General features: G+C 41.6%; 1 protein-coding gene across 2 annotated transcripts in view; it reads left to right on the plus strand.

The window, feature by feature from the left end:
* LRP11 (LDL receptor related protein 11) overlaps window positions 1-12,744 on the plus strand; it is a 130,505-nt gene that overhangs the window by 72,890 nt on the left and 44,871 nt on the right. Inside the window, exon 4 of one of the 2 annotated variants that reach the window (XM_053710654.1) lies at window positions 12,037-12,162. The exons of the other annotated variant lie outside the window; for it this stretch is intronic. Coding sequence (XP_053566629.1) covers window positions 12,037-12,162 — 126 coding nt within the window. The remainder of the gene's footprint in view (window positions 1-12,036; window positions 12,163-12,744) is intronic. 2 annotated transcript variants of the gene reach the window in all.

Raw genomic sequence — 12,744 nt, forward strand, 5'->3', positions numbered from 1 at the left:
GTACCCCCTCTTAGAATGTGTCCCAATTGTACTGATATGTCTATAAACTATAAAGAACATATATTAGCACTTAAAAATAGAGCAATAGATGATTTTCAGTCAGAAGTAAATGAGGGTTCGCCATCTAGCTCTCCCCAAGTGTCACAACCAGTAACGCCCGCACAAGTGACGCCAAGTACCTCTAGTGCGTCAAATTAATTTATTTTACAAGACATGGCCACAGTTATGAATACAACCCTCACAGAGGTTTTATCCTAACTGCCTAGTTTACATGGAAAGCGGGACAGCTCTGGGTTAAGGAAAAAGGCTGAGCAGTCTGACGCTTTAGTAGCCGTATCTGATATGCCCTCACAATGCTCTGAGGTAGGGGTGAGGGATTTGTTATCTGAGGGAGAAATTTCTGATTCAGGAAAGACGCTTCCTCAGACATTTTCTGATATGACGGCCTTTAAATTTAAGCTTGAACACCTCTGCTTATTGCTCAGGCAGGTATTAGCGGCTCTAGATGATTGTGACCCTATAGTGGTCCCAGAGAAATTGTGTAAGATGGATAAATACTTATAGGTTCCTGTTTACACTGATGTTTTTTTCCAGTCCCTAAGAGGATTGTGAATATTATTGCTAAGGAGTGGGATAGACCAGGTATACCGTTCGCTCCCCCTCCTGTTTTTAAGAAAATGTTTCCCATATCTTACACCATGCGGGACTCGTGGCAGACAGTTCCTAAGGTGGAGGGAGCTATTTCTACTCTGTCTAAGCGTACAACTATACCTATTGAAGTCAGTTGTGCTTTCAAAGATCCTATGGATAAAAAATTAGAGAGTCTCCTGAAGAAATTTTTTGTTCATCAAGGTTTTCTTCTTCAACCTATTGCATGCATTGTTCCTGCAACTACTGCAGCTGCTTTCTGGTTTGAGGCTCTAGAAGAGGCTCTTCAGATGGAGACTCCATTAGAAGAAATTTTGGACAGAATTAAGGCCCTTAAATTGGCTAATTCTTTTATTACAGATGCCGCTTTTCAACTGACTAAATTAGCGGCAAAGAATTCAGGTTTTGCCATTTTAGCACTCAGGGCGTTATGGCTTAAATCCTGATCTGCTGATGTGTCATCTAAAACTAAACTTTTGAACATCCCTTTCAAAGGAAAGACACTATTTGGGCCTGAACTGAAAGAGATTATTTCAGACATCACTGGAGGGAAAGGTCATGCCCTCCCTCAGGATAGATCAAATAAGATGAGGACCAAACAAAATAATTTTCGTTCCTTTTGGAATTTCAAGAGTGGTCCTGCTTCAGCTTCCTCTGCTGCAAAGCAAGAGTGGAATTTTGCCCAATCCAAGTCAGTCTGGAGACCTAACCAGGCTTGGAACAAGGGTAAACAGGCCAAGAAGCCTGCAGCTGCCTCTAAGACAGCATGAAGGGGTAGCCCCCGATCCAGGACCGGATCTAGTAGGGGCAGACTCTCTCTCTTCGCTCAGGCTTGGGTAAGAGATGTTCACGATCCCTGGGTTTTAGAAATTGTGTCCCAGGGATATTTTCTGGAATTCAAAGGCTCTCTTCCAAGGGGGACTTTTCACATTTCTCGATTGTCTGTAAACAGACAAAGAGAGAGGCGTTCTTACGCTGTGTAGAAGTCCTACATACCATGGGGGTGATCCGCCCAGTCCCAAAAGAGGAACAGGGGCTAGGTTTTTACTCAAACCTGTTTGTGGTTTCCAAAAAAGAGGGAACTTTCAGATCAATCTTGGATCTCAAAATTCTAAACAAGTTCCTCAAAGTTCCATCATTCAAGATGGAGACTATTCGGTCTATTCTACCTCTGATCCAGGAGGGTCAATATATGACCACCGTGGACTTAAAGGATGTGTATCTACACATCCCTATTCACAGAATTTTCACAAGGGTGCTAGGGTCCCTTCTGGCGGTTTTATGACCACGGGGCATAGCAGTGGCGCCTTATCTAGACGACATCTTATTTCAGGCGTCAACTTTCCAGCTATCCAAGTCTCACACGGACATTGTGTTGGCTTTTCTGAGATCTCACGGGTGGACGGTGAACATAAAAAAAGAGTTCTCTCTTCCCTCTTATAAGAGTTTCCTTCCTAGGGACTCTGATAGACTCGGTAGAAATGAAAATATTTCTGACGGCCGTCAGAAAATCAAAGCTCTTAACCACTTGCCGAGCTCTTCATTCCATTCCTCGGCCATCAGTGGCTCAGTATATGGAGGTAATCGGACTCATGGTAGCGGCAATGGACATAGTTCCTTTTGCCCGCCTACACCTCAGACCACTACAACTATGCATGCCCAAACAGTGGAATGGGGATTATGCAGATTTGTCTCCTCAACTGCATCTGGACCAGGAGACCAGAGATTCTCTTCTCTGGTGGTTGTCTCAGGACCACCTGTCTCAGGGAATGTGTTTCCGCAGGCCAGAGTGGCTCATTGTAACGACAGATGCCAGCCTGCTAGGCTGGGATGCAGTCTGGAACTCCCTGAAAGCACAGGGCTTATGGTCTCGGGAGGAATCTCTTCTCCCGATAAATATTCTAGAACTGAGAGCAATATTCAATGCGCTTCAGGCGTGGCCTCAGCTTGCTGCGGCCAAATTCATCAGGTTTCAGTCAGACAACATCACGACTGTAGCTTATATCAATCATCAAGGAGAAACAAGGAGTTCTCTAGCGATGATGGAGGTAACCAAAATAATCCGATGGGCAGAGGATCATTCTTGTCATCTCTCAGCAATCCACATCCCAGGAATAGAGAACTGGGAGGTGGATTTCCTAAGTCATTAGACTTTTCATCTGGGGGAGTGGGAACTCCATCCGGAGGTATTTGCCCAGCTGATTCAGCTATGGGGCACACCAGAATTGGATCTGATGGCGTCCCGTCAGAATGCCAAACTTTCTCGTTACGGGTCCAGGTCCCGGGATCCCAAAGCGGTACTGATAGATGCTCTAGCAGTGCCTTGGTCCTTCAATCTGGCCTATGTATTTTCCTCTCCTTCTACGTCTGGTTGCCAGAATAAAGCAGGAGAGAGCTTCGGTGATTCTGATAGCACCTGCGTGGCCATGCAGGACTTGGTATGCAGACCTAGTGGACATGTCCTTGGTTCTACCATGGACTCTGCCAATGAGACAGGACCTTCTAATCCAAGGTCTGTTCACGCATCCAAATCTAATTTCTCTGCGTCTGACTGCTTGGAGATTGAACGCCTGATTCTATCAAAGCGTGGTTTCTCTGAGTCGGTCATTGATACCCTGATTCAGGCTAGAAAGCCTGTCACCAGGAAGATCTATCATAAGATTTGGCGCAAATATCTTTATTGGTGTGAATCCAAAGGTTACTCGTGGAGTAAGATTAGGATTCCTAGAATATTGTCTTTTCTCCAAGAAGGTTTGGAGAAGGGATTATCAGCTAGTTCCTTATAAGGACAAATATCTGCTTTGTCTATTCTTCTACACAAACGTCTGGCAGATGTCCCAGACGTTCGAGCATTTAGTCAGGCTTTGGTCAGAATCAAGCCTTTAAACCTGTTGCTCCGCCATGGAGCCTAAATTTAGTTCTTAAAGTTCTTCAAGGGGTTCCGTTTGAACCTATGCATTCCATGGATATTAAGCTTCTATCTTGGAAAGTTTTATATTTAGTAGCTATCTCTTCGGCTCGAAGAGTTTCCGAGCTATATGCTTTACAGTGTGATTCCCCTTATCTTATTTTCCATGCAGATAAGGTGGTTTTGCGTACCAAACCTGGGTTTCTTCCTAAGGTTGTTTCTTATAAGAATATCAATCAAGAGATTGTTGTTCCTTCACTGTGTCCTAATCCTTCTTCAAAGAAGGAACGTCTGTTGCACAATCTTGATGTGGTTCGTGCTTTAAAGTTCTACTTACAAGCAACTAAAGATTTCCATCAAACATCTTCATTGTTTGTTGTTTATTCTGGTAAGCGGAGAGGTCAGAAGGCTACGGCTACCTCTCTTTCCTTTTGGCTGAAAAGCATAATCCGTTTGGTCTCCTGAAAGAATTACTGCTCATTCTACTAGAGCTGTGGCTTCCACATGGCTTTTAAAAATGAGGCTTCTGTTGAACAGATTTGTAATGCGGCGACTTGGTCTTCGCTTCATATTTTTTCCAAATTTGATACTTTTGCTTCTTCGGAGACTATTTTTGGGAGAAAGGTTCTACAAGCAGTGGTGCCTTCCGTTTAAGGTCCCTGTCTTGTCCCTCCCTTCATCCGTGTACTAAAGCTTTGATATTGGTATCCCACAAGTAAGGATGAATCCGTGGACTCGATACATCTTACAAGAGAAAACATAATTTATGCTTACCTGATAAATTTATTTCTCTTGTGATGTATCGAGTCCACGGCCGCCCTGTTTATTAAGATAGGCATATATATTTTTATTTTTAAACTTTCAGTCACCACTGCACCCTATAGTTTCTCCTTTCTTTCATGTAATTAACAAGAGTCCATGAGCTAGTGACGTATGGGATATACATTCCTACCAGGAGGGGCAAAGTTTCCCAAACCTTAAAATGCCTATAAATACACCCCTCACCACACCCACAAATCAGTTTTACAAACTTTGCCTCCAAGGGAGGTGGTGAAGTAAGTTTGTGCTAGATTCTACGTTGATATGCGCTCCGCAGCAAGTTGGAGCCCGGTTTTCCTCTCAGCGTGCAGTGAATGTCAGAGGGATGTGAAGAGAGTATTGCCTATTGAATGCAGTGATCTCCTTCTACGGGGTCTATTTCATAAGGTTCTCTGTTATCGGTCGTAGAGATTCATCTCTTACCTCCCTTTTCAGATCGACGATATACTCTTATATTTACCATTACCTCTACTGATTCTCGTTTCAGTACTGGTTTGGCTTTCTACAAACATGTAGATGAGTGTCCTGGGGTAAGTAAGTCTTATTTTCTGTGACACTCTAAGCTATGGTTGGGCACTTTATTTATAAAGTTCTAAATATATGTATTCAAACATTTATTTGCCTTGACTCAGAATGTTCAACTTTCCTTATTTTCAGACAGTCAGTTTCATATTTGGGATTATGCATTGAATTATCATATTTTTCTTACCTCAAAAATTTGACTTTTTTCCCTGTGGGCTGTTAGGCTCGCGGGGGCTGAAAATGCTTCATTTTATTGCGTCATTCTTGGCGCGGACTTTTTTGGCGCAAAAATTCTTTTCCGTTTCCGGCGTCATACGTGTCGCCGGAAGTTGCGTCATTTTTTGACGTTATTTTGCGCCAAAAATGTCGGCGTTCCGGATGTGGCGTCATTTTTGGCGCCAAAAGCATTTAGGCGCCAAATAATGTGGGCGTCTTATTTGGCGCTAAAAAATATGGGCGTCGCTTTTGTCTCCACATTATTTCAGTCTCATTTTTCATTTGCTTCTGGTTGCTAGAAGCTTGATATTTGGCATTTTTTCCCATTCCTGAAACTGTCTTATAAGGAATTTGATCTATTTTGCTTTATATGTTGTTTTTTCTCTTACATATTGCAAGATGTCTCACGTTGCATCTGAGCCAGAAGATACTACAGGAAAACCACTGCCTGCTGGATCTACCAAAGCTAAGTGTATCTGCTGTAAACTTTTGGTAGCTATTCCTCCAGCTGTTGTTTGTAATAATTGTCATGACAAACTTGTTAAAGCAGATAATATTTCCTTTAGTGATGTACCATTGCCTGTTGCAGTTCCCTCAACATCTAAGGTGCAGAATGTTCCTGATAACATAAGAGATTTTGTTTCTGAATCCATAAAGAAGGCTTTGTCTGTTATTTCTCCTTCTAGTAAACGTAAAAAGTCTTTTAAATCTTCTCTCTCTACAGATGAATTTTTAAATGAACACCATCATTCTGATTCTTTGGACTCTTCTGGTTCAGAGGATTCTATCTCAGAGATTGATGCTGATAAATCTTCATATTTATTTAAGATGGAATTTATTCGCTCTTTACTTAAAGAAGTACTAATTGCTTTAGAAATAGAGGATTCTAGTCCTCTTGATACTAATACTATACGTTTGGATAAGGTTTTTAAAGCTCCTGCGGTTATTCCAGAAGTCTTTCCTGTTCCTAATGCTATTTCTGCAGTAATTTCCAAGGAATGGGATAAATTGGGTAATTCATTTACTCCTTCTAAACGTTTTAAGCAATTATATCCTGTTCCGCCTGACAGGTTAGAATTTTGGGACAAAATCCCTAAAGTTGATGGGGCTATTTCTACCCTTGCTAAACGTACTACCATTCCTACGTCACATGGTACCTCGTTTAAGGATCCTTTAGATAGAAAAATTGAATCTTTTCTAAGAAAAGCTTATCTATGTTCAGGTAATCTTCTTAGACCTGCTATATCATTGGCTGATGTTGCTGCAGCTTCAACTTTTTGGTTGGAAACTCTAGCGCAACAAGTATCAAATCGTGATTCTCATGATATTATTATTCTTCTCCAGCATGCTAATAATTTTATCTGTGATGCCATTTTTGATATTATTAGAGTTGATGTTAGGTTTATGTCTCTGGCTATCTTAGCCAGAAGAGCTTTATGGCTTAAGACCTGGAATGCTGATATGGCTTCTAAATCAACTCTACTTTCCATTTCTTTCCAGGGAAACAAATTATTTGGTTCTCAGTTGGATTCTATTATTTCAACTGTTACTGGTGGGAAAGGAACTTTTTTACCACAGGATAAAAAATCTAAAGGTAAAAACAGGGCTAACAATCGTTTTCGTTCCTTTCGTTTCAACAAAGAACAAAAGCCTGATCCTTCGTCCTCAGGAGCAGTTTCAGTTTGGAAACCATCTCCAGTCTGGAATAAATCCAAGCCTGCTAGAAAGGCAAAGCCTGCTTCTAAGTTCACATGAAGGTACGGCCCTCATTCCAGTTCAGCTGGTAGGGGGCAGGTTACGTTTTTTCAAAGAAATTTGGATCAATTCTGTTCACAATCTTTGGATTCAGAACATTGTTTCAGAAGGGTACAGAATTGGTTTCAAGATGAGACCTCCTACAAAGAGATTTTTTCTTTCCCGTGTCCCAGTAAATCCAGTGAAAGCTCAAGCATTTCTGAATTGTGTTTCAGATCTAGAGTTGGCTGGAGTAATTATGCCAGTTCCAGTTCCGGAACAGGGGATGGGGTTTTATTCAAATCTCTTCATTGTACCAAAGAAGGAGAATTCCTTCAGACCAGTTCTGGATCTAAAATTATTGAATCGTTATGTAAGGATACCAACGTTCAAGATGGTAACTGTAAGGACTATATTGCCTTTTGTTCAGCAAGGGAATTATATGTCCACAATAGATTTACAGGATGCATATCTGCATATTCCGATTCATCCAGATCATTATCAGTTCCTGAGATTCTCTTTTCTAGACAAGCATTACCAATTTGTGGCTCTACCGTTTGGCCTTGCTACAGCTCCAAGAATTTTCACAAAGATTCTCGGTGCCCTTCTCTCTGTAATCAGAGAACAGGGTATTGTGGTATTTCCTTATTTGGACGATATCTTGGTACTTGCTCAGTCTTTACATTTAGCAGAGTCTCATACGAATCGACTTGTGTTGTTTCTTCAAGATCATGGTTGGAGGATCAATTTACCAAAAAGTTCTTTGATTCCTCAAACAAGGGTAACCTTTCTGGGTTTCCAGATAGATTCAGTGTCCATGACTCTGTCTTTAACAGACAAGAGACGTCTAAAATTGATTACAGCTTGTCGAAACCTTCAGTCTCAATCATTCCCTTCGGTAGCCTTATGCATGGAAATTCTAGGTCTTATGACTGCTGCATCGGACGCGATCCCCTTTGCTCGTTTTCACATGCGACCTCTTCAGCTCTGTATGCTGAACCAATGGTGCAGGGATTACACGAAGATATATCAGTTAATATCTTTAAAACCGATTGTTCGACACTCTCTAACGTGGTGGACAGATCACCTTCGTTTAATTCAGGGGGCTTCTTTTGTTCTTCCGACCTGGACTGTAATTTCAACAGATGCAAGTCTCACAGGTTGGGGAGCTGTGTGGGGATCTCTGACAGCACAAGGAGTTTGGGAATCTCAGGAGGTGAGATTACCGATCAATATCTTGGAACTCCGTGCAATTTTCAGAGCTCTTCAGTTTTTGCCTCTTCTGAAGAGAGAATCGTTCATTTGTTTTCAGACAGACAATGTCACAACTGTGGCATACATCAATCATCAAGGAGGGACTCACAGTCCTCTGGCTATGAAAGAAGTATCTCGAATTTTGGTTTGGGCGGAATCCAGCTCCTGTCTAATCTCTGCGGTTCATATCCCAGGTGTAGACAATTGGGAAGCGGATTATCTCAGTCGCCAAACGTTGCATCCGGGCGAATGGTCTCTTCACCCAGAGGTATTTCTTCAGATTGTTCAAATGTGGGGGCTCCCAGAGATAGATCTGATGGCCTCTCAGCTAAACAAGAAACTTCCCAGGTATCTGTCCAGATCCCGGGATCCTCAGGCGGAGGCAGTGGATGCATTATCACTTCCTTGGAAGTATCATCCTGCCTATATCTTTCCGCCTCTAGTTCTTCTTCCAAGAGTAATCTCCAAGATTCTGAAGGAATGCTCGTTTGTCCTGCTAATAGCTCCGGCATGGCCTCACAGGTTTTGGTATGCGGATCTTGTCCGGATGGCATCTTGCCAACCATGGACTCTTCCGTTAAGTCCAGACCTTCTGTCGCAAGGTCCTTTTTTCCATCAGGATCTGAAATCCTTAAATTTAAAGGTATGGAGATTGAACGCTTGATTCTTGGTCAAAGAGGTTTCTCTGACTCCGTGATTAATACTATGTTACAGGCTCGTAAATCTGTATCTCGAGAGATATATTATAGAGTCTGGAAGACTTATATTTCTTGGTGTCTTTCTCATCATTTTTCTTGGCATTCTTTTAGAATACCGAGAATTTTACAGTTTCTTCAGGATGGTTTAGATAAGGGTTTGTCCGCAAGTTCTTTGAAAGGACAAATCTCCGCTCTTTCTGTTCTTTTTCACAGAAAGATTGCTATTCTTCCTGATATTCATTGTTTTGTACAAGCTTTGGTTCGTATAAAACCTGTCATTAAGTCAATTTCTCCTCCTTGGAGTTTGAATTTGGTTCTGGGAGCTCTTCAAGCTCCTCCGTTTGAACCTATGCATTCATTGGACATTAAATTACTTTCTTGGAAAGTTTTGTTCCTTTTGGCCATCTCTTCTGCTAGAAGAGTTTCTGAATTATCTGCTCTTTCTTGTGAGTCTCCTTTTCTGATTTTTCATCAGGATAAGGCGGTGTTGCGAACTTCTTTTGAATTTTTACCTAAAGTTGTGAATTCCAACAACATTAGTAGAGAAATTGTGGTTCCTTCATTATGTCCTAATCCTAAGAATTCTAAGGAGAAATCGTTGCATTCTTTGGATGTTGTTAGAGCTTTGAAATATTATGTTGAAGCTACGAAATCTTTCCGTAAGACTTCTAGTCTATTTGTTATCTTTTCCGGTTCTAGGAAAGGCCAGAAAGCTTCTGCCATTTCTTTGGCATCTTGGTTGAAATCTTTAATTCATCTTGCCTATGTTGAGTCGGGTAAAATTCCGCCTCAGAGAATTACAGCTCATTCTACTAGGTCAGTATCTACTTCCTGGGCGTTTAGGAATGAAGCTTCAGTTGACCAGATCTGCAAAGCAGCAACTTGGTCCTCTTTGCATACTTTTACTAAATTCTACCATTTTGATGTATTTTCTTCTTCTGAAGCAGTTTTTGGTAGAAAAGTTCTTCAGGCAGCGGTTTCAGTTTGAATCTTCTGCTTATGTTTTTTGTTAAACTTTATTTTGGGTGTGGATTATTTTCAGCAGGAATTGGCTGTCTTTATTTTATCCCTCCCTCTCTAGTGACTCTTGTGTGGAAAGATCCACATCTTGGGTAGTCATTATCCCATACGTCACTAGCTCATGGACTCTTGTTAATTACATGAAAGAAAACATAATTTATGTAAGAACTTACCTGATAAATTCATTTCTTTCATATTAACAAGAGTCCATGAGGCCCACCCTTTTTTGTGGTGGTTATGATTTTTTTGTATAAAGCACAATTATTCCAATTCCTTATTTTATATGCTTCGCACTTTTTTTCTTATCACCCCACTTCTTGGCTATTCGTTAAACTGATTTGTGGGTGTGGTGAGGGGTGTATTTATAGGCATTTTAAGGTTTGGGAAACTTTGCCCCTCCTGGTAGGAATGTATATCCCATACGTCACTAGCTCATGGACTCTTGTTAATATGAAAGAAATGAATTTATCAGGTAAGTTCTTACATAAATTATGTTTTTTCTTCCTAGCCATCGGTCGAATGACTGGGGGGTGGAGCTAAGGGGGGAGCTATATAGGCAGCTCTGCTGTGGGTGCTCTCTCTGCCACTTCCTGTAGGGGAGGAGAATATCCCACAAGTAAGGATGAATCCGTGGACTCGATACATCAGAAGAGAAATACATTTATCAGGTAAGCATAAATTATGTTTTTGCTCTCTCTATCCCCCTCTTTTGCTCTCTCTATCCCCCTCTCTTGCTCTCTCTATCCCCCCTATCTTGCGCTCTCTATCCCCCTATCTTGCTCTCTCTATCCCCCATCTCTTGCTTTCTCTATCCCCTCTCTTTTATTCTCTCTGTCCCCCTCTCTTTTGCTCTCTCTCTCCCCGTCTTTTGTTCTCTCTCACCCCTCTCTTTTTCTCTCTCCCCCTCTTTTGCTCTCTCTCTCCCCTCTATTTTGCTGTCTATCTCCCCCTCTTTAACTCTCCCTCTCCCCCCTTTTTTTGCTCTCTCCCCTCTCTCTTTTGCTGTCTCTCTCCCCCTCTTTTGCTGTCTCTTCCCCCCTCTCTTTTGCTCTCTCTAACCCCCTCTTTTTCTCTCATTCTCCCCCCCCTTTTTGCTCTCTTCCCTCTCTCTCTTTTGCTGTCTCTATCCCTCTCTTTTGCTCTCTCTATCCCCCCTCTTTTGCTCTCTATATCCCCTCTCTTTTGTGCTCTCTCTCCCCCTCTTTTGCTCTCTATATCCCCCCTCTTTTGCTCTCTCTCTCCCCCTCTCATTTGCTCTCTCTCTCTCCCCCCTCTTTTTCTCTCTCCCCCCCTTTCTTTTGCTCTATTTCCCCCCTCTCTTTTGCTGTCTCTCTCTCTCTCTCTCTCTCTCTCCCCTCTCTTTTGCTCTCTCTCTTTCCCCCTCTCTTTTGCGCTCTCTCTCTCCCTCCTATCTTCCCTTTCTCTTTTGCTCTCTCTCCCCTTTCTTTTGCTCTATTTCCCCCTCTCTTTTGCTGTCTCTCTCTCTTTCCCCCCTCTCTTTTGCACTCTCTCTCTCCCCCTCTCTTTTGCTCTCTCTCTCCCCTCTTTTGCTTTCCCTCTCTACCTCTCTTTTGCTCTCTCTATCCCCCCCTCTTTTGCTCTCTCTATCCCCCTCATTTGAGCTCTCTTTCACGGCCACCCGGCCCCGCCCATGTCACACCCGGCCCCGCCCCCTGTCATGCCTGGTCGGCCCCAGATGCCACTGCAGGTCAGTCTGTTTAAGGCCAGGTGTGTTTGCACATGACAGCTTCGGACAAACATACTTGGCCTTTTATATTATAGGATATATATGTAATATAGCCTCTTACATTAAAATACCTTGTCAGATACCATATACCTTTTAACCCTTATAAAAAATGTGTATTAATATTTATATCAATAATTAAATTGTGTATTCCTGAAATCCTGAAAATGTGGCCTGTTAGGGAGACCCCTGTCCTATAGCAAGACAACAGAAATGTTTAGTAATTTCAAAGTGTTAACCGTCCCTTTAAATATTGTATCATAGTAAACTATAAATTGACGCGACTCCAGGTTTTCAGTGAATACCAGTGATTCATTTCTTATGTGGATGCTTGTGTTTGGGTTCAGTAACACAGTATATAGTTTATTTTATTTAGTAAGAAAATCAGTATTATTGTGTAATGTAATGGCTCCATTTTAGTATATTTACTGTAACAGATTCATGAGTCAGTTGCCATATTTTCTGTTTGACAGCATGCACTGGGGTCTGCTCTCGCTACCAGTTCATATGTGATGATGGCTGCTGTATCGATATCACTTTAGCCTGTGACAGAGTTGTGCAGTGTCCTGATGGTTCTGATGAAGCTTTCTGCCAGAACTGTGAGTAATTTTATACATTAAGTACATCATGCTCTGAAATAAAATAATACTTTAGGAGCTGGGACATAGGGGTGATGCACAGATCTCACATACTGTGTCACGTCTACTTGCTAGTCCAGGTGCACACAGTATGGGGCTACTTCTGTCACAGTTTCAAAGCCAAAATCCTTTTGGCAGAAAATGAAAACTAGTTGTGGTATTATTGGTAGCATGGGGCTGTGGTTAACATGTACAGTATATTTCCTTTCAGTGGGATGTCATTTAGTGGCTTGTGAAATGTAAAAGTGAGAACACTTTATAAACAAACTGCTTAGAATAACATAGGGAATGGAGACAGAATAGGGATGGAGCGTGAAAGTGAATTACGGAAATAAACATCACTTAGAATGTGTATTATAATATGTTACAAAATATGATTTAATAAAATCCAAGTGTGTATGTATAAATTATAATTATATTAATACTATAATAATATAGAGCCACTATACACTCCCTATAAGGTTTACATCTGTAATCCTAATACACATATCTCTACCGGATGGCTGGGTGTACATTCTTCTCCTGTACCTCACCTGCATTTTT

Source organism: Bombina bombina, chromosome 4 (assembly GCF_027579735.1).
Source record: "Bombina bombina isolate aBomBom1 chromosome 4, aBomBom1.pri, whole genome shotgun sequence".
In the NCBI taxonomy this organism is placed as follows: domain Eukaryota; kingdom Metazoa; phylum Chordata; class Amphibia; order Anura; family Bombinatoridae; genus Bombina; species Bombina bombina.